This window comes from Ailuropoda melanoleuca, chromosome 12, assembly GCF_002007445.2.
Source record: "Ailuropoda melanoleuca isolate Jingjing chromosome 12, ASM200744v2, whole genome shotgun sequence".
NCBI classification, from domain to species: domain Eukaryota; kingdom Metazoa; phylum Chordata; class Mammalia; order Carnivora; family Ursidae; genus Ailuropoda; species Ailuropoda melanoleuca.
Genome location: NC_048229.1, coordinates 8784117 through 8810237, shown reverse-complemented (window position 1 = coordinate 8810237; position 26121 = coordinate 8784117). Strand labels below are relative to the sequence as shown.

The window sequence follows — 26121 nt, the reverse complement described above, 5'->3', positions numbered from 1 at the left end:
AACTTGTATTTTTAATTTAGAAAATTAAATAGAAATTAATTGTGTAAAAACATAAGAGGGGTCTATGCACACATCCTTCTCACTTAACATACACCCTACACCCATCTCCCCCAGGAACGCATCCCAAGTGCATTTCCGCCCAAACCAGCAGGACCTCAATTTCATGCACCCACACCAGCCGTCACCGTTACCTCTCTGCCTTAGCTGCTTTGAGAATGGAGCTGCCTCGTTCCCTCCTCCTTCCCCCTGAGCGGTTCCTACCTCGCAGCAGGGAACCAGGAAAACTGGATGGTAGGTAGTGAGCCAGGCAGCTGAAGGCCACATCCGCAAAGGGGTCGCCTAAGGTAGAGAGCTCCCAGTCAAAGACAGCAAGCACTTCAGCCTTCTCTGGATGGAACAGCAGGTTGTCCAGCCTGAATAAGCCCCAGAAGGAATAGAGAGACCGCTCTAAGGAAACTGAGCACCGGAGTGTGTTCTGTGCTGGGTGTCTTCCATTTGCCCCTCCAAATGCACTTCCCACCCCCTTAGCCCCTCGGGGCCCCTGTCCACTAGCTCTCTTGCCCTCTGGCTCAGGTGGGCTCAGCCAATGAGGACACCAGCAGGATACAGGAAGGGGGCAGATGGCTGAGGGACGTTGTATTCCTCTCCCAGGGCCACAGTTTGGTGAGGTAGCCCTCTCCACATAGTGATCCTTTCTGGGTTCAGGTAATTCCTCCTTCCCTGTGATAGGTTTAACACAGATCTGCAAATTCTTGGACACTCCTTCCACAAAAGGAAGAGTCTAATTCTTTGCTGCTTGAAGCAGTTGGCTTCTAACAAATATAATGCAGGTGGAAGTGATATTAAGTGACTCCAGAGCCTCGCTCAGAAAAGGGGGTCTGCTCCCAAACAGCCCTCTCTTGGAACACACATCTTTCAGCCCTAAGCCCCCAGGTAAGAAGTCCAGCTACCCAGAAGCTACTATGCTGGAGAGACCCTGTGGGGACCACAAAGAGACAGACAGAGGCCCAGGGAGCCCAGCTGTTCAGGCTTTTCTGCCCCAAGGCCAGGCATGTGAGCAACCCTCCAGGAGACTTCAGCCCCCACCTGAGAGCCACCCCAGCTGAAACAAGCGATCCTGTCCCCAGACTGCAGATTCACAAGCAAAACAACTGCTGTCGTTGTTTGCAGTCATCTAGTCTGGGAGATTTTTATACAGTCGTGGCAACTGGCACACATGCGTGCACGTTCCAACCTGAGGGCAGTAGGACGGCCCGCCATCTTAACATATTATCTGGCCCAAAATGTCAATAGGCCAAGGTGGAGAACCCTGCCTTAGAAGGCTACGCACAGAGAGATCCTTTGTAAAGGGGACCATCGTCAACTGTAATTCGGGCTCAGACCAGCTGCTTAATTTCCCTTTCAAGTGCCCTGCCCATCATTTTTCACATCTAGATATTCACCCGTCCTCACAGACCTGAAGTCCCCATGCACCACCGTAATCTTCTGTTGCCTGGGAAGATGGAGTGGCAGCCACTGGATAAGCCTCTCCATCGCCGGGATGGTGCTGGTTTCTGAGGCTCGATACTGCTTAGTCCAGGTTTGCACCTGCCGTGGAATATAGTCCTCTGAGGGGAAGAGAATTTGAACACTGTAACATCCTCCAAAGGTTCCAGAAAGTAATCAAAACAGTGAAAGCCCTGGTAATGCTCCTCTGGTAACCTAGGAGTTTCTCACAGGATGCTTCTTCCACCGTGGCTGGATCAGTGGGACGTGGGCGTTGTTCCCAGCCACAAGGCCTGCAAGCCTGTTCCCTGGCCCTCTCAGACATCCCACGAGCTTCCTAACAGCCTTTAAAAAATCCCCTTTTGGCTAAACAACAGTGGTTGGCTAAGCACACAGACTCTGAGGCCAGACTGCCTGAGTGTGATTCCCAGCTCTGCCATTCTCTATCTTTGTGATCTCAGACAGATCACTTAACCTCTCTGTACCATGGTTTTTCTTTGTCAACGAGATGCTCCTCAGAGAGTTGTTGGGAGGATAAAACATGGAAAGCCCTGGAGACATTCCTGGCATGTAGTAAGTACTACATGCGTATTTGCTATCTTTATTCAGTTGTTTGCTAAGAAACCCAAGAGATACCACCATTGAGGAACTGGTAGGTTACATCTGGGACTGGACACTGGAAGGAGTTCTGGAGTCAACTTGGCTCAGTCAAGGTCTTCAACTGACTTAACCTCTCCGAGCCTCCCTTGCTTCTTCTGTATGAACGTACTGACACCTAAATTCCACAGGACTGTTGTGAAGGCTAACCGAAATCCATATGTAACAGGCCAAATACTGAGCTGTACAGAAGGCCGCTCAATGAATGGTGGCCATTATCATTGTCCTGATTATTGTCAACTGACAATTATTGTCACTATTAATATAATTAATAAATGTGTCAGGCCCTCATCTCTGAGACAAATGGTCCCCAGAACCTGAAGGGTTTGAAGACAAGGATTGAGAGATCCAGCTCCTTCTGTGGAATCCACCTCACAGCTGGAGCATCCAGACACCTGCCCTTTGGAAGATCTGGTTGGGCCATGAGAAGTGGAGATCGAAGTCCACAGGAATGTAATCCAAAACAAATCAAGCCTTTAGGAGTAGCTTCTAGTTTTCAGAATTACAGGAAACAGAAGACGGAAGTAAATAAAACCACAGGAAATAATCAAGACAAATATATAAGACAACTGACTTGGTCTGTTAAAAATTTCATTGAAAAAAAAGAGGTGGGGGGGACTGTTCTAGATTCCTTGTTCAGATCCCAATTTAGGGGGGAAAAACTCATTTATAAAAAATTTAAGGGGAGGGACGCCTGGGTGGCTCAGTTGGTTAAGCATCTGACTCTTGGTTTCGGCTCAAGTCACAAGCCCCACATCAGGTTCCATGCTCAGCGCAGAGTCTGCTTGAGATTCTTTCTCTCCTTCTGCCCCTCCCCCCTTCTCTCTCTTTCTCTCTCTAAAATAAATAAATCATTTTAAAAAAAGATATAAGGGGATAATTGATGAAATGTATCTGAATATTGACTGGGTTTTAAATATTCAAGGAAAATTGTAAACTTTCTTAGATGTGATAATAGTATTGGGGAATGTCCTTATTTTTAGAAAAATGGATACAGAAGTATTTAGGAGTCAAGTGGTAGGGTCTCTTCAACTTCGTTAAAAAATATATATAGAGAGAGAGAGAAACATATAATATATATATATATTTATATATATTATACATAATATATGAGCTCAGGTCGTGAGCTCAGGGTTGTGAGATCGAGCCCCACATCCCTCCGTGCTCAGTGTAGAGTCTGCTTGTTCCTCTGCCTCTGCTCTTCTCCCTCTCTTTCTCAAATAAATAAATACATAAAATCTTAAAAAAAAAAAAAAAAAGGAAAATCTCCTATATGGATTTGGGACCTCCCACCCCAAACACACCAACCAGCGCTGCACACATTTCCTTCTCACGGGAAGCAGACACAACAGCCCCTGTGTCTGGCTCTGCTGGCCACTGGTCTCTATCAAGCCTGCCAAGGCACTGAAACATCCTTCCTCAAACAACTGTCCCTCTGGGATAAGAAAAGAGGATGATGTGCTCCCTGCAGGTCACTGGTGTTAGAAAGGTTCTTTGTGGTAATCGGACTGTACCTAAAGGATCTTTGTCAAAAGTCCTTCTTACTTAGAAATCATGTTTGTGTGCAATCTCTCTCTCTCTCTCTTTTTAAACAGATGTAAATGTGTACTCTTTAATAGATAATACATTCACATGGCTTGGAATAAAGTGACAGAAGGGCATACAGTAGTCTTTCTCCCACCCTTTGCCAGCCACTCAGCTCTTTTTCCTCAAAGGAAACCCACGTGACCAATTTCTTGGAGATATTCATGTGTGCAAGCAAATATTTGAATACATTTGAATATGTAAATTTATTCAAAAATGCCACCCCTTTGCACAAATGGTAGTATCTATTTATAGCCAGTGCCCTGCCCAGCAGCTGGATTCCTGACACTACCAGAGAAATTGCAGGTTTCTTGAAAAGGAAGCTCTAATGTCTCTGTAGCTGGATCAGTGAACCTGAAGCATGATGAAGCTGCTTTATGGTATCAGGCTCAAAGCACAGCCAATGGCCCGGGATGCTAGCCCTTGGGTCACATGAAATCACATCAGATTTCTGCTTTGTCCCTTTGTGCTAAAAGGTAGGTGGAAAAGGCATCAAAACAGTCTACTTTAAAAATAAAAGGCAAAGGATCAGACAGCACATGGGAGAGACTTCGTAAGCTGTTGTCTCTCCAGGGCAGGATGTCACACTGCCCATCACTGCATCTGCCTGAGGCTTTATCTTCATTCAGAGCACTGGGAGAGCCACCACCTGTGAGGGACGCAGTGCAGGACTTTTTTTTTTTTTAACCCAACCTTTACTATTGAGAAAACTATGACAAAGTAAGGTGACTTTGCCCAAGGTTCCTAACAAATTAGCATCCAACTTCTGCTCCAATGCTCTTTCCATCTTGAAACAATGGATCAATATGGACAATACGTGTTGTCTTTGCCTACTGGCCCTTTTACTGGTGACTAGGGCTGCCAGATAAAATACAGGATACCCAGTTAAATGTGAATTTTAGATAAACAACAAATAAAATTTTATTTGAGGTGGAGGGGAACCCACACTGAGTTGGTATCTCTAGTCAACAGGTTAGAATATGGGGGAATGGTATGGATCTGGCTGTACTTGGAAGGGGTGGGGAGAACCCCCTCAATTTGGGCTGGGAAGTCAGCAAACTTTCTCTGTTGTAACAAAATGTTTCAAACTGATTACTTGTGGGGACTCAGCTCATGTGCCTGTGGAGAGGTGGAACTTTAGGTGACATGGCAGAAATGACAGGAAGTTGATGTACATGGAAGACATACGACAGCCTCTGATATGGTCCTACAGAAAACATGTTTTGGTTAAAAGCAGACAAAGAAGAAAATACAGCTTAGCTAGGAGATACTTTTTGACTATAGCCAAGAATACATACTGGTGAAGAGTCAAATACTCTTGAACTTTCCAGGGCAGAAAAAGTGAAATTCTTTGGCTTGTGCTAAAGTTTGTGTATGGAGACAATGGTGACAGTGATTTTAAAATTGTGTCTGTCAGATTTATAGAATGCTACACTTCAAAATACCTGACTTAAAAAAGAAAGAAAGAAAGAAAGCAAACTGACAATAACAAGGAGGATAAGGAACAACTATAACTCTTAGACAGTAAAAAACAAGCAGAAACAAATTCTACAATGACAATACCTTGGCATAGTGGCATTTTAAAAGTCTGTCCCTATTGAAAAGAATATTTAGGGGAAAGAGTAAAAAACAGAAGAAGGTATCTTAAATACTCTTGGCCAGTACCAGAAAAAATAAAGATTGAAATGGTCCAGCAAGATCAAAGTTGAAGGGAAGAGAGATTCTGTAGGCCATGAAGGGACGTATCCAAGGATAATATATCTAGGTAAATGACACCTCCATTAAAATGAAACTGGATTACCAAGTAGGAGGCTAAGAAGCCCACCTCACGTTTAGCAAATACTGGGTGTATTAACACCCGGACATCATGCAAATCCTGAAAACAGGGGCACCAATGAGGAACCCGTCAGCACAAAAGACAAAATGGCCTTGTGCTCACCGTGTTTCCCGTAGTCTTCTAGGCCTGCAGCCTTGAGGTCCACACTGTGAATTTTGCACAAGACTCTGTTCATGGCAGTGTATATGGCCTGCCTCTGGCTGGGCTCCAAGCCTGGAAGAGAGGGGTCTCTGTAGATGAGGCCTGGGCAGTACTCCGTCAGATAGAAGGGGGTGCCGATGACCCTGGGAAGAACACAGACAGGGGGTTTCAGTGGCCCAGCTCATAATATGGCAAGCTGTTAGTCATGGAATTTTTTTTTTTAAGATTATTTTAGAGAACACGTGTGTGTGAGAGAGAATGGGGAGGGGCAGAGGGAGAGGAAGAGAGAGAATCCTCAAGCAGACTCCTCACTGAACGTGGAGCCCAATGTGGACCCTGAGATCATGACCTGAGCCTAAAAGAGCCAGCCACTCAACGGACTGAGCCACTCAGGTGGCCTGACATTGCTCTTTCTAACTGTCCTATCTGTTCGCTGTAAGTACTGGGGAAGGAGTTCAGACCCAGATTGCTAGACATTTCCTTTCCTTTGTACATAAGCACAGAGTGTTATGAGTACCCCATCCCCAAACCAATCCACACACACAGCCCTGTCTATACTTTTTTGCTAGCATGTCTCTCTTCTGTTTGGTCCACTTGTGGAAGCGACGGGAATGGAGTTTAACTGTGATNTTGCTCTTTCTAACTGTCCTATCTGTTCGCTCTAAGTACTGGGGAAGGAGTTCAGACCCAGATTGCTAGACATTTCCTTTCCTTTGTACATAAGCACAGAGTGTTATGAGTACCCCATCCCCAAACCAATCCACACACACAGCCCTGTCTATACTTTTTTGCCAGCATGTCTCTCTTCTGTTTGGTCCACTTGTGGAAGCGACGGGAATGGAGTTTAACTGTGATAATGGAGGAAAGCAGCATGTTGAGAGGGGGACTTTGGAGCCATACAGAACTAGGTTTAAATCCCATCTCTGCCCCTTCCTAGCAGTGTGATTGTGAGAGACTTACTAAGCCTCTTTAGGCTTTGTTGTTTTAATCTGTAAAACTTCAAAGCGTTGTTGTAAGAATTAGGGGAGCAAATATACATGGATACCCTGGTTCCAATGAGGCTTCAATAAATATCCCTTCTTCTTACTGATGTTATTTCTATCATTATCTGGTAGTGTGAGGGACACATATACCACTCTGTGGTATTAAGGTGACACACCAAAATCTCATTAATCCATTTTTCAGTCATCACTAGAAATCAGTTTACTATTCTAAAAAGTTGTTTTGAAAATTCTACCGTTAAAACTGCTTATCCTGACTTGACCATGGGCTAGATGTTAAATTTATTATTAAATTATTGTTAATTATCTTAAGTACAATAACCTGCTGTGATTATGAAAGAAAATGTCTTTATTTTTTGGTGGTGTATGCTGTATGCAACTTACTTCAAAAGATTCAGCCAAAAGTAATTGATATACAGAAAGAGAGAAAACATTTATTTATAAAATGTATAAAGTTATAAAATTAGATTGTATAATTATTCCTATTACATAAAGTTATTTACATAATATACATCTATACACATACATATATACATATAGAAAGCAAATGTGGCAAAATGTTAACAATGTTTTAATCTAGATGAAGGACTCTTTATACTATTTTTTTCTTCTTTCAACTTTTCTGTATGTTTCAAAATTGTCATAATTAAAAAGTTGGGGCAAAGAGAGACAGACTCAAAGAGCTTCTGCAAAGCAGTTTAGAGGAACCATAATAAAAAATTAACAAAAACAAGCAACATGAAACTAGATGAATATAAATTTTTTAAATGATAAAAAATGTCTTCTACCAATTTGCACAAAAGCAAGCATTTCTTTATCTTTCAGGATAACTTAAAGATCTGTGAACTTCCAGGGAAGGTTGCCATAAAGTCTCTTTTCTCACCCACTCAAATTTTATTTGTCTTCACTCTAACAAAGTGGGATTTGAGCTACTATATGGGCTTTTCTCTTCTGTAGTTCAAATATGTAATAAAAGAAATAAATCCAAACATTACCCTGAGTCTTCACAGAGGTCAAGAACTTTGGGGACAGGCACTCCAGCATTTGCAAGGGCTTTCATTATCCTGCCAGAACAAAGAGAAATGAGCAACACTGCTGGCTGAATTGATGGGATTTTCTTGAAACTATTTTTCTGAATTAAAATCAGTACATGCAGAAATTAAAGCAAAGTTCTAAAAAATATTCAATTGACCCTGAAATAGGTAAGAAGAACAAAAAAACAGATGGGACAAACAAAAAACAAATAGCAGAATTATAGAACTAATTCAAACATCAATAGTTACATTAATTAAATTAAACATTTTAATTGAGACAGAGATTGTCATACTGCATAGAAAAGCAAGACCTAACTATATGCTGTCTACAGGAGACATTCTTTTTTTTCTTTAAGATTTTTTTTTTTATTCGAGAGAGGGAGTGTGCACGAGAGACAGCAGGGAAAGGGGCAGAGGGAGAGAGAGAGAATCCCAAGCAGACTCTGTGCTGAATGTGGAGCCTGACTTGGGGCTCGATCTCATGACCCTGAGACGTGACCTGAGCCGAAATCAAGAGTCAAATGCGTAACCGACTTAGTCACCCAAGGCACCCGTTAAGGAGGAAATTTTAAAATGTTTTAAATAGAAAAATAATTACTCGGTCTTATCGCCAGTATTTGGCTCCTGTTTTTCCCTTCCTGGTGTCCTTTCCCTGCTTCTTATTCTGATAATAATACCTGGGCTTTCCTTTGGGAAACCGCTCTCTGTAGCCACTGTCAGTCCACATGGTTTGGGTGGGACTGACCCAATCCCTGGTTCCAAGCATGGGCACAAGACCCAGATTCAGCCAATCTGATGCATCCTCCTGACCCCAGACGATGGTTCATACTGGGCCAATGAGTCAATCTCAGGAGGTATGCTGGAACATTCACTGAGGTTATGGAGGAAAAAAAAGGGGCAAGGTGTTGGGAGAGAATGAATGGGTCCTGGTGATATTATTTGGGCCCCTGGATCTAGTCATGCCTGAAAGATTTTAAATTATGAAGCCAATATATTTTTATCTCTCCTATTAAAAAATAAAAAATAAAAAAACACTTAAGTCAGTCTAGGTGGGTTTCTGTCACTCACAGCTGAAGGACAGTAAGTAACACGCTACGCCAACGTGGTAAATATGTTGGTGCGTTCCTTTCTAATATTTTTGTTTTTGTGCAGAAATCTTTTAAAAAAACATAATTAGGGGCAACTGCCTGGCTTAGTTGCTGGAGCATCCAATGCCTAGTCTCAGGGTTGTGGGTCTGAGCCCCATGTTGGGTGTAGAGAGTACTAAAAAAAATACAAAACATAGTTAGGGTACTACTACATGTGGTTTGTATCTGTTTTTATCACAATTTTATCATGACATTTCTGTGTCATGATACAGGCTGGGCTGTGGAATCCTACTGCCCCCGGGTGTGAGGCCAAACTCCGTCACTCACATGCTAGTTGTGTGCCCGGGGGATGTTGTTTAACGTCTTTAAGCCTCAATTCCCTCGCCAGTAAAATGGGGATCATAATAGTAAGGTATCATGAGTTGTTGTGAGAATGCTTTGGGTTAACAATACATCCAAAGCATTTATTATAGTGCCTGGCTCATACTAAACACTCAGTAAATGTGGGCCGTTACACTTGTTGTTGTCGTTGCAACAAGTAGATATGCCAAGGTTTAATCATTTCTTGATTACCATTAGGCTGTTTCCAATTTTTTATTATAAACATTGTGGTGGCAGTATTAATGCACAAAGCTGTTTTCCCTGTTGAGAATTATTTTTTAAAGAGAGATTCCTCTAACTGGAATTATTAGATCTAAAAGTGTGACTATTCTGAGGTTTTTAATAAATTGTGTCATGCTGTTTTCTAATTTCCCGAATTGTCCAAATTTACACTTGGCATTTTATAAGCAGATACCATATTAGATTTCATCTTCAAATGCACATTTTATTCTTTTACTAATATGGAAAGTCCCTGCATTCCTGGATTTTTGGAAGTGTCACTGTAGCACCCCAGAATTCCTCAGTACCTCTGGGAATGGTCAGAGAGCGTTTGCAAGCAGGAGGCATAAGAACAGAGTGGGGGCTTCACACTTTTAGGGTTTCCCTCCTATAAGTACACACCTGCTCCTGTGTGGTGTGTGGGCACATAGACAAATGCTCAGAAATAGCTATAGGTTTTCTCCTCTGATGACTCCCTATGGCTTCATAATCATCAGTCACCAGTGCCTATAATACTTGGAGTAGTCAGATTCCAGGAACTAAAAAGTCCAAAGGAGAGACAGTAAACAGTGCGAACAAGAAGGGGCCAAGAGACATCACATTTCCCTTACGACTCTGCAACACTCCTTCTGCAGAGCATCCTGGGCTGGAAGGAAGAAGAGAGCAGAGGAAGAGAAAGACCTTCAGGACAGTAAGCCCCCCACTGGAGCCCATCCAGAATTTTCATCTCTCTTTCAAAGAGTTTGGAGCTAGTTTTTTTTTCAACCTACTATGTTTAAATTATCCTATTTGTAAAGGGATTGGGAGATTGTAATATATTTATCCTTTTACACATTTTATTATGGAAAATTTCAAACATACCTCAGTAGAGAGATTCATATGACAAACCCCCACATGCCCACCGCCCATTATCACCTCATGGCCATACTTGTTTTGGCCTCAGCCCCACTGATACATTGAATATAAGACTAACCGTCTTAAAGTCTTTAAGACTCAAGGGTAAGACTAGTGGGTATTTTAGGAATGCCTTTTTTCACCCAGAGGTTCCCAAAAAAGTCTAGTTTTCTAGAGGTATAGGTATGGAAAAGAGAAACTTCTGAATAAAATTAGGTTGCATGTTCTTATTGGAAATAATTTTAGAAATTCACACTTGCAGATGTAAATGTGTCAGGGCCCTCTGACGGAGTGCTGGCTTGTCAGTTCGGGGCTGAGCCACGAGGGCCGGGGGGTAAGGACACCCCAGCTCTGAGAAGTTACCTGAATTCCCTCTCCACTGCATGGGTGGATGGAACGAGTGTCCCCGGGGGCTTCCTCCTCAGAACCAGCTGGTGGTTACCGAGCCTGATGTAGTAGGTTGGATTGGACTTCCCATGATCAAACTGAAGGAGTTCCAATGGGCCTGCAAGTTTGAAAACCAAGAAAATGAAAGCAGTTCTGAAGGACAGAGCTGGGCATTCCTGCTTTCTAATGAGTACCACATTTGGGGTGCAGAACATTCTGATTTGGGATGCACCTCCTTCTCGGGGACCAGAAGTGCTGAGTCCCAGGCGTACCCGGCCCTCTGCTCAGGTCCACTACCATGTGGCAAAGGCCACTCCGTTTCTGTCACTTTGTACAGGTGTCCAATTTTGTCCGTCTTGCCAACTCTGGCTCTGGGAAGAAAGCTTTTGGTTCTGTTCATCAGCCACAAGCACAGTCGTGGCAACCCATGAGGCAAAACGGAATGCTTTAAGCCTGAGGATGAAAAGTGCCCTCGTGTGTCCCTCAGCCACACAGCCAAACCGTGCCTGACACTGGTGCGGCGGCTGAAAGGAGCTTCTGCAGAGGCCTAGAGCCTGGGCCAAAGTGCTTTCACGAGACTCGCGCTCCCACCCCAGTGTGCTGAACTCTATGGCTCCTGCCCAGGAATATTCTAATTAACCCACAGCTTTGTAACAAGACTGAACTCTGGACATAGATTTGTCTCACATGGTCGGAAGAGCAGGCAACGAGAGTTTGCCTGAGTTCGCTGGCCTGCTCCAAAAGGGCCCCTCAGCGGTACAAGAGGCCCTAAGAACAATCCAGCCCCTGGAGAACAGAACTGTGAGGCTCCACACAAAAAGCCTTCTTCAAGGATAGACTGGGTGGAGGCAAGACTATCACCAGGTGGACAGGTCTTCAAAAGCCCCCGAGGCAGCTGTTTTTCTGAGGGTGAAATTCAAAGAATGAAAGAGTGACCTACAAGGAGATGGGAGACAACCTGTCCCATTGTCAACTCAGTCAGCTTAAGTCACCTCCACATCTCAAAACAATTAGACACTCCAGAGCCCCTGGGCACACACCACTGGCCCAGGTCCCAGGGGGTCCCTGTGACACGACACCATGCTCTCAGGTGGAAGAGGGGGCTCATGACCTTTGGGGGTTAATGCTTTTTCCCAAGCAAGACTGAAAGCTGCACTCGGATCCACTGAGCCCAATGGCTGTTTTCCTCACCACTGCCTCTGTCTCTGGCATACTCCACCGGGGTCTGAAAGGGAGAACCAGACTGAAAGCCGAGCCTGGAGAGTCAGCAAAATCCAAACATGGAATACCTGTGCTTTGGGTCCCTAGTAAGTCTTTGAGGTACTTCTCCAAGGAATCTCGTGGAATTTCCACTGTCTTTCTCACAGGGCCAGTGTTTGGAATAACCATTCTCAACGTAAAGCCCAAAAGGGTTTCTAATTCCTTTACGGCAGTCTCTGGGTCATCAACCTGGTTTCAAAGAGAATATTGAACATGTGTCACCAGTCAGCCCTGACCTGGCCTCCGGTCTGTTCTCTAAAAAGGTAGCTCTTTAGAGGGCGATAGCCAAGAAGTCAGGTCTCTGAGCAAAGACTCTGGAGGCCAGGATATTCAGCTAACGAGGGAGCTATAGAAGGAGCTTCCTCTTCCCATTTAATTCCTAACCACATTTAACTTTCCTCTCCGCTGGGAAGAGTGCCAGCCAGGTAAGAGTCCATGATGCTAGTTCATGCCAGGAGGGCAGCATACTGTGCTGCGGCCCCCACCCTGTCCCCATGGCCTGTCAGCTTCATAGTGAAAACCCAAACATAGGAAGCCGGTCAGAGACCTCCTCTCATGTGGCTTCTCACGCTTCACAGCCATGACCTGGGTGGTCCATGTGGCTGGTAGCTGCTGGCTCCACCCAGAACAGCGTCCCTAGGACAGCCTAACTGCCATCCCGACATCTTAAGCCTGCCGTCCACCTCCTTGTATAATTCTTTTCTCAAATGGCCTTCTTAGTATGTGTTTGTCCTACTTCCCTTTGCAAATGCGAATGGCTCATCACATAGATTTTCTAATTAATTAAAAAAATAAGACTACAGCAGCATGGGGGGAAACCACTAAACATAACTACGATTGTGAACAGGATTGCACGAAATGCTTAGGCTAGTGCCTGGTGCACAGCAGGGGTTCAGAAAATAGTGACTGTTACCTGAATGGTGTGAATGCCCAGGCTGGCAGCTGCTTTTAGATTCGGCCCAAGATCGTCGAGAAAAATGGACTCAGAAGGCTGCAGGCCTAGCCGCTCCAAGCACAGCTTATAGATCCTGGGGTCTGGCTTACAGAGACCTTCTAGGCAGGATTCCACGACCTGCGCGAGGGATAGGAATGAGAGGCGAGTGCCTCTAAAGGTGGTGCTCCCACATGCGTTCTGCCATAGTTTTTGAAAAGAATAGTATCAGGACAGTTGAGATTTGATATAACAAGTAACTTAAGAGTGTTATGATATAAAATGATGTTGCTTTTAAAAGCTGGATATGGAAATACTGGATTCCCACCTGGGGGAAAGCTCAGAAAACCAGAGTTCGGGTTCAAACACAGTGACCTTGTGCAAACAGCGAGCCTGTGATGGGCCTCCGTGTCCTCCTCAGTAACACGGGGATCCTAATAGCTGTCTTACCTACTGCCACAGTTGTCGAGAACTTGAAACGGAAGTTGCGTGAGTCCCAAAATGACAAAGCATTTTGCTAATGTTAGATATTGTGGCTATGCAGAAGAGCTTTGGGAAAAGTACTTCACCATTTTTTCAGAAAGAAGGCACTGGTTACTCCTACAAAAGACACATGACCTCAACATCTGTACTTCAGAAGCTAAAACACAAAACAGCCATCCTCAACTTAGGACAGATGCCAAAGAGACTGTTCGTGGCAAAGACACTATTCCTTTCACACGAAGAGCTCCCTGTGTCCTGACAGCCTTGCTTCAACCGTGTATGTGATCTGGAACTAGCGGGGGCGGGGGCTGCCACGGGTGCAGGAGCACCCTGCAAAAGCTGTCCCGGTGCCAGGCTACCTCTGATCCATCAACCCCATGCAGGTTCTCACACTGTCCCTGGAACTTAACCTCCTTTAGTGGGCCTAAAACAGCCACAGAGGACTAGACCCGCTACCCTCTGGTCTACCCTGGGACTAGAACTCAATCCCTGCTCCCTCCTGGAAGGAATCACATTCTCCAAGACCAAGGACAAACCTGAGGGCCCCTTCCTCTAATCCACACTGCATTGTTCAGGGTTGGGTGAGAGCTGCCCTTTCAGGTAAATAAATGTTCTGAATACATAGGACCTCTCTACTTAGTCTTCCCTGTCTCTTAAGCACCGGAATGAGCTAAAAAAGACAAGCTCCATATAAAGAATATGTCAATAGTGGGTAGCAAAGAAACTGGGTGTTTCAGACACAGACCAGGGTCCGTGCTGCAAGGGAGGGTGTGCTAGCTGAGACAGATGAGAGGGGGCATGGAGCCAAGGGGACAGGGCCGAGTTCTCATGAGCAGACATCTCTCAGGAGCCGCTACACTGAGAGTCTCTGTGTTGGGGAAGTGAAAAAATTCTTCAGATTTAAGTTTGATAAGATCCCTGGCCTTCTCTTTCTGTTCTGTTTTGCAAGCTGAAAAAGTTCTGGAGATTTATTTCAGAACAACATGAATATACTTAATGCTACTGAACACTTAAAAATTGTTACGATGGTAAATTTTATGTTATGTGGGTTTTCACAATAAAACCCAATGTAAAAAATTTTTTTAATTAAAAAAAATTAGATGGGGGGTGCCTGGGTGGCTGAGATGGGTAAGCATCTACCTTCAGCTCAGGTCATGATGCCAGGGTCCTGGGATCCAGCCCCGCGTCGAGCCTCCTTCTCCCTCCCCATCTGCCTGTTCCCCCTACTTGTGCACTCTCTCTCTGTCTGTCTGTCTGTCAAATAAATAAATAAAATCTTTAAAAAAATTAGATTAAAAAATTTTAGAGCCAAGACAGATTCCTATAATACTGGTTGAAGATTTCAGCCTCTAATATAAAGAGATTACAGGATTGCTTACACTATCTGTATTCCATCAAATGTTGTGTATATGTGTGTGTGCGTGCCTTAGAGCTTTAGAGAACAAAAACCTAAACCAATCCCCTTGAGGAAATATTTTTAAAACTCCAGGTCTCCTGCAGACCTAAGATATGAAAACCCACCAGAAAAGCTGCTGGAAAGCACACGCCAGAAAGCCTGTGAAGTCAAAATAAACACATCCATTTTTTTTTAAAGAAGCCCATGGGTCTTTTAATTTGTAGCTTTTAAATTGTAGCTTCATTTGGAGGGCTCGGTATGGAGCCTGACTAGCTTCAGTTGTTCAGATGAAGATATAATTCCTATAGCTGCACTGGATGGAAGGAATCTCTGAAAATAACTGTCATGTGCCAGGATCATGCAGAGAGCTTTGCATGCATTATTCTGTGGGATGCACACAGCTACCCTACACAAAGAAATTGCTATTCCTGAATTACAGATGAGGAAACAGGTTCAAGGCAGCAAAGCTACTGTCCACGGTTTGCAAGTTGCAGAGACAGGATTGAATGTGGCTGGGGTTCCGAGCGCTCGCAGGGAGGGAGCCTGGAAGAGATCTGTGTGTGTACTGTGGGGAAACCAATAATCAAAGCAGCTGGGGAGCCAGGCAAATTGTCCAGAGGGGAGAGGACTCTATCTCTGACAGGCTTTCTACAGGAAGGAAGGAGGATGTGGAAGGCGAAAACAGCACTAGGTTGGGAGGTTAATTTCCAACCTTTGCGCTCAGAATTTCTGCCTGTCAATTCTACTCGATTTTACGTTCTGACATAGCGCTATCCGATAGCACCCTCTGCAGTGACGGAAATGCTGTATCTGCACCGTCCGATACAGCAGCCACGCACTAGCCACATGCGGTGACTGAGCACTTGGAATGCAGCAAGTACGCATCCAGAGGGAGGACTGCTTGTCACATGTGACGGTATCACGGCATCCCTTCACGCCGAGCCAGCACCCCGCACACAGTAACTGCTCCATACGAATGTATTTCCTAACTGAAGTGCAAGCAGGTCATCTAGAAATAATTCATATCTATCCCAGGATGATAATCTATTTTCTCTTGGGGAAATGGGGAATCCTTTATAGGTATTATAACCTCCGGGCAGAGAAGACCGTCTCAGTATGTTCTCAGTGTAGTTTGGTAGTCTGGCGCTGGGCTATCCAACGCAGTAACCACAGGCCATACGTGATTATTTACACTCAAACTAATAAAAGTGAAATAAAATTCAGTTCTTCAGTGATACTAGCCACATTTCAAGTGCATATGTGACTAGTAGCAACCACATTGGATATTTTCATTACTGCGGGAAGTTTTGTTAGACAGCACTGGTCTCGGGATTAACGCCACAGAAATGGAGGGCAGCATCATTGGTCTTTTTTTCTTTTTTTGAGGGGGGAGGGGCAAAGGGAGAGGGAGAGAGAGAGAATCATCTTAAGCAGGGGCTCGATCTCACAGCCCTGAGATCATGATTCTGAGATCATGACCTGAGCCAAAATCAAGAGTCAGATTGCTTAGCCAACTGAGCCACCTAGGCACCCCCCTTTTTTTCTTTTTAAAAAGTATTTTTTTAGGGACGCCTGGGTGGCTAAGTTGGTTAAGTGTCTGCCTTCGGCTCGGGTCATGATCCCAGAGTCCTGGGATCTAGTCCCAAATCAGCCTCCTTGCTCAGCGGGAAGTCTGCTTCTCCCTCTGCCTGCAGCTCCCCCTGCATGTGCGCTCTCTCCCTCTCTCTCTCTGACAAATAAATAAATAAAATCTTTTAAAAAATATTTATTTATTTAATCTCTACACCCAACATGGGATTCGAACTCATGACCCCGGGATCAGTATTTGCACACCCTTCTGACTGAGCCAGCCAGGCTCCGCAACAGGGTTGGTATCTGAAGAGAAAAGTTCAACCGGCCCTTTAAGATGTGAGGGCCAAAGGAAATGTGTGTGTTATGTGAGGAATAAGGTTCAAATTCAGAATGTGAAAGAGTCTCTAAAGCTGAGGTTTCAACCAGTTCTCAAACCCAAAAATACTGGACTTTGCTGAGAGCTCAGTGACCTTTTTAAAGTCCTTTTTTCATCCTATTATGGCTAAGCCTAATTTAGTCAAGTTTGTCTGAATGAGAAAACCCACTCACTCAAGACCTGCTAAAAGGCAGCGTTTAATGACGCAATCTGAAGCAAGGACAGAGACTCTGTTGTTATTGTCTGGATCACTTCAAGCTTACCACATCAAACTGTTTCCGGTCCAGGGGCAAAAAGCTTTTCCCACTGCGAAGATAAAAATTATTGCTCAAGACTGCAGTCCGAAGGCCTTTTGCCCGAATCTGAGTGATGGCCTCAGTCATCACTGGGAACTGCTTTGCCACTTGCTCACTGGTCAGCAGAGAGAAAAAGGAGCCCACAGGTACCGAGGTCTTCGCCTAAAAGGGGAGAGGAGAACGAACAATAATTAAGAGTAGGAGGAACAGCTTATCACCAACAAGAGGAAAATATTGCTACCTAAAGGAATTCTCCTTCAGCCTTACGAACAAGGTTGTAAAGACGGACTTCAAGTGCCAATGCTGAGAGAATGGAGTTATTTATATCAATATTCCAGTTACATGAATTCTTTATTTCACTCATGGACTGGCAATCTTCAAAAGCATCAACTCCAAAGGTATATGAAGCACATCAAATTTAATTCTTAATGATCCGGAAGACATGTAATGATTTTTTATCGCCTCAGCGTCACCACTATGAACTTCAGTTTCTGACCCGTTTTCTGTTTTTTTAAATTCAATCCATGTAGGTTTTGAAAACTCTCATCATATTTCAAAATCTGCCAAGGCAAGTCTGCTATTTTACACAATCACACACATACACACACATACACACATACTATAGAACAGCTTCATTGAAATACAATTCATATACCACACAATTCACCCATAAATTGTACGATTCAAAGTTTTTAAGATGTTCACAAAGTTGTGTGCCCATCACCACAATCAATTTCAGACCATTTTCATCACCCTGAAAAGAAATTCCATATATATTGGCAGTCATTCCCCGTTCCAACCCCCACTCCCCAATACTCTCAGTCCTAGAAAATCAGTAACTTACTTTCTGTTACTATAGATTTCCCTACTCTGGGCATTTCATATAAATGAAATCATACAATATGTGGTCTTGTTTGACCAGCTTCTTTCTTTCATTTACCACAATGTTTTACATATATATTTGAAATTGTGGTAAAATAGACATAACATTTACTATTTTAACCACTTTAAGTGTGTAGTTGGGTGGCATTATAGGTACATTCATTATTGTGCAACCATTACCTCCACTGATCACAGAACTTTGTTTACTGTATTTTAAATCATATTTTAGTAGGATTACTGTGAAGTCTACACTTGAGTTAATGTAAACAAAGAACTTAGTACAAGGACGCCTAGGTCGCTCAGTCAATTAAGCGGCTGCCTTCAGCTCAGGTCATGATCCCCGGGGTCCTGGGATCGAGGCCCGTGTCAGGCTCCCTTTCCTCCCCACTAGTGCTTGTTCTCGCTATCTCTGACTCTCTCACTCAAACAAATAAAATCTTTAAAAAAAAAAAAAAAAAGAACTCAGAATAATGCATAGTACAGAGAAAAGGTTCAATATTATTGCTTATTTTTTCAGATTAAAAAAATTTTTTTAGGGGCGCCTGGGTGGCACAGCGGTTAAGCGTCTGCCTTCGGCTCAGGGCGTGATCCCGGCGTTGTGGGATCGAGCCCCACATCAGGCTCCTCCGCTATGAGCCTGCTTCTTCCTCTCCCACTCCCTGCTTGTGTTCCCTCTCTCGCTGGCTGTCTCTATCTCTGTCGAATAAATAAATAAAATCTTTAAAAAAAAAATTTTTTTTAAAGATTTAATTTATTTATTTGAGAGAGAAGAGAGACAACATGAGCGGGAGGGGCAGAGACAGGGAGAGAGAGTCTCAAGCAGACTCCACACTGAGCACGGAGCCCAACATGAGGCTCGATCCCACCACCCTGAGAGCATGACCCGAGCAAAAATCAAGAGTGGCACACTCAACCAACTGAGCCACCCAGTAGCCCCTTATTATTGCTCTAAATAAACTTTCTGATCGAAGCCGTTATGCAGACAGCTCCTGTTACAGATGGACAACAGCTGATGGCAGAGCTTAGTAAAGAATACTTATACTAATTCATATATGTAGCTAAAGCTGAGTACCTGGGGATGGAAGAAATACATAAAAACTTATAATGTAAATGGGTGATGGGCATTAAGGAGGAAACTTGTGATGAGCACTGGCTGTTACACGCAAGTGATGAATCACTAAATTCTACTCCTGAAACTAATATTACACTGTATGTTAACCAACTAAAATTTAAATAAATACTTGAAAAAAACCAACCAAAAAATAAAAATAAAAAAATAAAGAAAAACTTGCTATATTAAAAAAAACAAAGAAACAAAAAAACTTATCATAGATTATTAGGTTTTTTCTTCTTTATTTGCAGTTTAATCAACTTAATGAGTGACTATGGCATCCACCCATTTGGCAAAAAGAATATGTAAATTCAAGTGTGTTTGTCACTCACAATTTCAGAGCAGAGGCTCCCAAATTCTTGCAAGAAATCCTCTGTTGTTATCTCTCCCCTCATAAGTTTCATCCAGGGCCCATTTTCGCCGCCTAAGATCCAGGCCTTCTGTATAGTTCCAGGAGGGATATGATTTTGTGGTTCCCATTCTATAGGAATAAAATACGCAATAACTGAAGTACATCGACAGATGGCTGGGCTCTAGGAATCTCTGGGGGAACTGCTGTACCAGTCCCTGCTTGTGGTACCGGGTGGGTTCTGCTGGGAATCTGAACAAATTCAGGAAACGCAGAACTCAGCCTTAGGCCTCCAAGGCAACAGTGATACGGCAGGGACACTGCTGCTAAGTGTCAGGTCCTCACCGCCTGCTTACCGAGACTCTGGACACTGCGCTATGCATTTTCTTCCCAGGTCTCTCATTAGCTGGCTCCCTCACAGGGTCCTGGCATGTAGTAAGGAAATACATGCATAATAAGCTGGATTCTGCCAGCACTCGCAAACAAGCCTGTCATTTTGTAAACCGTAGTAATCCTGTATGGCAGCGGGGCTGCTGGTACTCGGAAATGTTCGCTTGGGGGATGCTGTCTTTGTGGACTAAAGAAGAAAATTTTAGCCACGAGAAGCTCAGGCAGTGAATGGATCACCATTCGTGTACACTGGGAACCTTTAGATGGACTGCTCTTTCTTGTACAAGGTTTTTTCTTTCTAGAATACAGCTGCTATGGGGCAAAAATATATAAAGCAATCATAATTACTTCTAAGACATAATGAGCTTTACACATTTTTTTTTTTGATAAAGTAGGGCCTGTGCATTGAAAATATCTGACTATAGCAAGTATAAAAAAAGAAAGTAAAATGACAAGCAATCTCATTCTTTTTTTTTTTTTTTAAGATTTTACTTATTTATTAGAGAGAGAGAGAGCTCACAAGCAGGGGAGAGGCAGGCTCCCTGGCAAGCAGGGAGTCTGATGTGGGACTCAATCCCAGGACCCTGGGATCATGACCTGAGCTGAAGACAGATGCTTAACCGACTGAGTCACCCAGGTGCCCCAAAGCAATCTCATTCTTCAGATATAATTGATGTTACTAATCTGGTCTATATCTTTCGAGAGTAGCAAGACTTTTTTTTTTTTTTTTTTGAGAGAGAGAGAGAGCATGCATGCAGGAGAGTGGGAACAGGCTAAGGGGAAGAGAGAAAGAATCTTAAGCTGACTCCATCCTGAACATGGAGCCCGATGAGGGGCTCAGTGCTACCACTGCGAGATCATGACCTGAGCCAAAACCAAGAGTCGATGATGTTTAACCAACTGAGCCACCCAGGTGCCCTGAAAAGAGAAAGACTTTTAAAGCTCAATCCAAATAATCATACTTGTTTAATCTGAGAACTAAAGTGTGTAACATTTTTTATGGTCTGAGAATTGGCAAGCCCATAAGGAAACTGGCACTCTCATATACTGTTGATGGGAGTGGAAACAAGTACACCCTCTATGGAGAGCAAAATTTTAAATGTACATCTGATGTAGTAATTCCACTTTCTAGGAATTTCTCCCACAGATACATCTATAAAAGTCAGCAAAGAATATGTACAAGGCTGTGCAGAATCCCTTGTAATAAAAAGAATCAGAGGACACCTGGGTGGCTCAGTTAGTTAAGCATCTGCCTTCGGCTCAGGTCATGATCCCAGAGTCTCGGGATCAAGTCTTGGGATCAAATCCTGAGTCTCCCTCTGCCCCTCCCCCCACTCATTCTCTCTCTCTCTCAAATAAATAAATAAAATCTTAAAAAAAAATCCAGAAACTTAAATGTACATTAATAAATGGCTTGTTAAATCAACTATTGTACATCCATATAATGAAATACCACACAGATGTACAAACTAAACCAAGGATATGCAACATACGGCCTGGGAACCAAATCTGTCTCCTATCTGTTTTTGTAAGTAAAGTTTTATTAGAACACAACCACACCCATTCATTTACTACTGTCTGTCACTGTTTTCTTGCCACAACAGCAAAACTGAACAGTTGTGACAGAGATTGTATGACTTGCAAAGCCTACTTAGCCCTTTACAGAAAAAGTTTGCTAACTAAAACCACCTTGGTAAAGGTTAAACTGATCTGGGAACATGCTAGCCGGGGACATTCTACCCAGGGAGGAGGTCGGAGAAGCCTTCATAGAAGAGAAGTCTTAAAATCAATACTAAGAACCACCACCAGATGTACTGAGCGTGCAAGACTCCAGGCACTGTGTGAGTAATGTGCTGTTTCACTTACCATCAAAAGTACCAGTAAGATTTGAACAGGTGGAGCGGGTGGGGAAGGGTAGCTGCCAGCAGCGGGGAGAGAACTTGCAAAGACACTAGAGTGTCAATGTGTTTGGCAAGTTTAAAGAACATCAGGTAGTCCACGGCAGCTGAAACGTGGGCAATGCTGCGACACAGGACGTGAGGGCTAATTTGCAAGAGGCCTTGGATACCAAGCGAAAGCTTCTGGACTTAATCTAAGGGACAAAGCACGGGCACTCGAGGATTTGAAGCAAGGGAGTGAGGAGATAAGATCTGTATTTCAGAAAGGTAATTCTGGGGGTTCATGGAAGGTGGTGCAAAACTCAGAGCACCAGCAGGCAGAGACAGAGGAGTTCGGAGGCTCATGTGATGGTGCAAGTGAGGGAAGATAGGGATCTAACCCTGGGCTGAGGCAGATGGAGTGGAGAGAAGCAAATAGGTTCTCAAGATATTCTGGAGAAAGTTGAGAAAACTCCTGTCCAGTGATCTTTGTTTTCTATAAAAAGAGGAGATTCAGCTGTCTGCCAAGTAGGAAGGTTTGGGGAGGGGAGAGTAGGATGACTGCTGGGGAGGTCCGAACAGCCCTGCGGTAAATGCCAGAGGAATATGAACAGAGGAATAGAGAGGCTGAGAGCCCAGCTGCAGTTGGAGCAAAAAAACTGCTCTCCCAGTCCGCTTGCTCAGCTGGTCATGTGAGAAGGGAAACCTTGCTGAAATGAAGCCAGGAGGCCAGCAGGGGGAGCACTCACACCCGTCCAACTCAGTGAAGGACCCCCAACAGAAGAATCTCCAATGGGAAAGGATCATCACTTCTTGGCCTCAAGAAGAGAAAGATGTATGCTGAACTCACTACCCCAGCAACTCTGCTGATGAGAAATCATCATCACCGTGAACTCCTGCCTTTCTCCAGTGGACTTTTGTTCAAAACAAAGCCCTCCCAATTTCCTACTCTTTCTCCATAAAATAATGTTCCTCTCTTTTGTTGGACTAGCCTATGGTATTGGCCATAGCTTGCTTGACCCAAACTGCAATTCTCTTGCTATTCCCAAACAAACTCATTTTTGCTGATAAAGTAACTGTTTCAAGTTTAAGGTCAATAGGAATAGTTTACTCAGGGGCATATAAAACCTGTACTTGGGTTGGCGTAGCACAGAGAACTGCCCAACCAGCCACCGCAGGAGGTCAGCTCCTTGGCCTTTTTTCCTTCCTGCTGGCTGGAATGCGAATGTGAGGGTAGGAGGTGAAGCAGCGAAGATAGACCATGAGGTGGAATTGGAAATGAAGAGCACTCGGAGCGGAGCAATACAATAGAAACAGCCTGAGTGCCTGATATCCCAAAGCAACATACTAGCCCCCTACCACATACCTGAGCCTTCATGTGCCAAAGAAACTTTGATCTTGTTTCAGTCACTTTTCTGTTTGGTTTTCTAACACTTGAAGCCAAAATTAATCCAACTCAAGTCAGTTGGACTGAATAAGGAAAAAAGTAAACCAGGAGAGGCCGATAAAGAAAGGATCAGAGACTAGAGTTTTGATCTTATGGGACCTAAACCACGTTTCTCAGGGAAGCAGCCCGGGTCTCAGAGAAAGGTAGTTAAATTCTACTACTGCCAATAACAATAGTAGCAATGGCAGCTCATCATTTATTGTGAATTTAAGATGAGTCAAACACTCACTGTGCTAAGCAAGTAATTATTTCACTTAACTCTCCCCAAATCCCAAAGAGGTAGGTACCATTATTAGCCTTAATTTAACGGTAAGAAAATGAAGACTCAGAGACGTTGAATAATTTGCCCAAGGTACTCAGCCACAAAGTGGTGCTTGGAAATTGATGCCAGAATCAGGGTATCAGCCGCTGGGATACACTGCTGCCCAAATGTTCCTCTCAGCCTCCCCTTACACACTTCATTCCCCCCCACCCCGACGCTAGTCTCCAAAAATGAAACACAAGGAAGAGCTCACCTGCAGCCACTCTCCCTGGAGAAGGAATGAGAACTCCACCCATGTCAAAAATCACCGCTCTGTAGGTGCTGCTTCCAGAGTGTGCCCATCGCCTGGCTCGCTGGTGCCTGCCCCAGGTGTGTTTCGGGAAGGCTGCCCTCCGAGCCCATTGGAGAAGAGAGGACTGGAAAAGCTGCCTTATGCACATGCTGAGGCCAAGACTGCATGAGAAGAAGACACAGGGCACAGCTTTCCTTCACTGCCTCCAATCCAGACCTCCACCCGGGAGCTTAGGCATGCAGAATGGACATCACTATCTCCCGCAAACACTTCAAACCACAACCAGAACTGAACCCTCCCAGACTACTCTGTTTTCTAAGCTCTTTAGCCCAGTAAAGGGCTCCACCATTCAGCTAGCTCCTCAAGCTAGAAGACAGATTCACCCCTGACTTCCTCAGCCCCCCACCTGGCCACCTCAATTCATGTGCTCTGTGCTGTCATCCTCCTCCAGAAAATGGCCGTCTACCTCTCTCCACTTACTACCCACAGATCATTGCAACAAGCCCCCTAACGGGTCCCCTTGCCTCTTCTCAAACTCCTTCTCATTCTTTCTCCACTCTTCAAGCAGAGTTAAGAGTTGTGCCTTCAAAACTGCAAATTTGGCCACATCCTAACGCGCTTAAAACTTTCAGTGGCTCCCCAATGCCTTCAAGATAAACTCTCAGTTCCTTAACCTGCCTCCAGAGGGCCTCTAAAATCTGCCCTCACTTTCGGCAGCAACTCTCCTTCTTTTTTTTTACCTTAATCTGGATGATGTGGACATGCAAAATCTACATGCAGCTTCTTCAAACACATGATGTTCTCCTCCAGCTACCATGCCTTTGCCTCTGCTGTTTCCTTGCCCTGGACAGCTCCATTCCACCTGCTACCCGGCTAATTCCAAATTGTCCTTTAGGTTTTAGTTTACCTATCACTTCCTTCGTGAAACCTCCTCTGGCTACCAGAAAAGACAGATGAGAAGCCTTTCCTGTATACTCCCAGAATGCCCGGTACCGACCTCCTCCTAGTACTGACGCCGCCTCCATCGCACCAACAGCCCTCCTGCACGCACTGCAACAGGCTCTTAACTGTTCTCCCTTTGTCTCTTTTCTAAATACACTTTCAAAAAGTTAAAAAAAACCATACTCACACAACACACACATATGTATATAAACATACACCTATATACAGGGATAGAGATAAACCAAATGTGGCAAGTTGTTTCATCAATCTAGGCGATGGGCATATGATGAAGAGTATATGAGAGGTCATTCATTGTACTATTCTTTCAACTGTTCTGTATGTCTGAAGTAAAAAGCTGGGGTAAAAACAAAATAATGAAAGCAAATTCTATTTGCAATCAGTTCCTCATGAAAATCTTTACACTTTTTGTGTGATTTCTATAGCTTTAAAGCTTACTAAAAATGGGGTTTGAACAAAATAGTTTGGGAAGACAGCCTGTAAGTTTATGGGAGTTACTTCAGTGCGGCCATCAGGATTCAATAAACCATAGAAGACTCTACAGAGAAAGGGGTTCTCAAGCAGTAAATCTTTAAGACGATACTATGCGTTTTTCATGTAATTGGAAATGTGCAGAATTGGGGGGGTAGGTTTTGAAATGAAACACTTGTAAAGGTTGATTTGCATTTTCAGTTTTACTTATGTTCCCACGCCGAGGCCAGAGTTTATGATGGAAGGAGTTTATTTATAGGCTCCTTAAAAGCGTCAAAAACTTTGTGTCAGGGCTTAACAGCAATGAAAAGCCTCTCTGGGGCCTGAAGGGCTGACTTACATCTCCACTGAGGGTACTAATGGATGAGCGGGTAATGCTCCCGTGACCAGCTTGCTTATTCCTTCCAACTGGAGATGATGGTTCTGCTCTAGCCACTTCCCAACACTCTGTTCAGAGTGGCAAAACACTGATTTCTCCCACCTCTAGACTTTGGTCGCTATGCACTGACTGTACAGCTTTTCCCGCTTCCTCTGCTGGTACACCTCACTCATTTTTACATCACGGCCTCAGCTTCACCTTCACCACCTCCTCTGGAGAGACTTTTTAAAAAATTTTTAATTTATTTTTATTTTTTTAAGTAGGCTCCACACCCAACATGGGGGTAGAATTCAAGAGACTCATGTTCTACTGAGTGAACCAGCCAGGCACCCTGAGACTTTTTCTTTTCCAGGCAGGCTCTGTTACTTTTTTTTTTTTTCCCCTGAAACTCCCATGGCTTCTTCTCCATACCTTCACTAGAGCATTTACTCCATTACGGAGTAACTGTTTCGATGCTTATCTGCTCCTATAATTGTAAGCTCCTTAAAGCAAGGCCTATCTTTTCATCTTTGTATACACCCATCCCCCTGGGGCCTAGCACTGCATCTAGAACACACAGCAAGTGTTCAATATAAATGAGTTGGAAGGATGAATAAACTGGATGAATCAGGACATAGGGGATAATGATGATCTGTATGGTGAGTAACATGTCATAATAATAATAAAAAAAAGAACATAG

At 43.9% G+C, this 26121-nt stretch overlaps 1 protein-coding gene across 14 annotated transcripts in view; it reads right to left on the bottom strand.

Moving 5' to 3' along the window:
- ACAD10 (acyl-CoA dehydrogenase family member 10) overlaps window positions 1–26121 on the bottom strand; it is a 42440-nt gene that overhangs the window by 14179 nt on the left and 2140 nt on the right. For 11 of the 14 annotated variants that reach the window (XR_004629136.1, XR_004629139.1, XR_004629135.1 and 8 more), the window contains exons 2-11: window positions 23594–23793; window positions 19348–19496; window positions 16990–17184; window positions 12882–13040; window positions 11998–12157; window positions 10685–10826; window positions 7701–7769; window positions 5666–5847; window positions 1457–1607; window positions 262–413 (exon numbers count right to left, since the gene is read on the bottom strand). Coding sequence is in view for 9 of the 14 variants with exons in the window: in XM_034672717.1 (XP_034528608.1) it covers window positions 262–413; window positions 1457–1607; window positions 5666–5847; window positions 7701–7769; window positions 10685–10826; window positions 11998–12157; window positions 12882–13040; window positions 16990–17184; window positions 19348–19496; window positions 23594–23793 (1559 nt within the window). In the remaining 5 variants the exon portion in view is untranslated. Of the gene's footprint in view, window positions 1–261; window positions 414–1456; window positions 1608–5665; window positions 5848–7700; window positions 7770–10684; window positions 10827–11997; window positions 12158–12881; window positions 13041–16989; window positions 17185–19347; window positions 19497–23593; window positions 23794–24629; window positions 24652–26121 lie in introns of those variants that run through there. The other 3 variants (XM_034672716.1, XM_034672719.1, XM_034672720.1) reach the window with 3 other exon arrangements.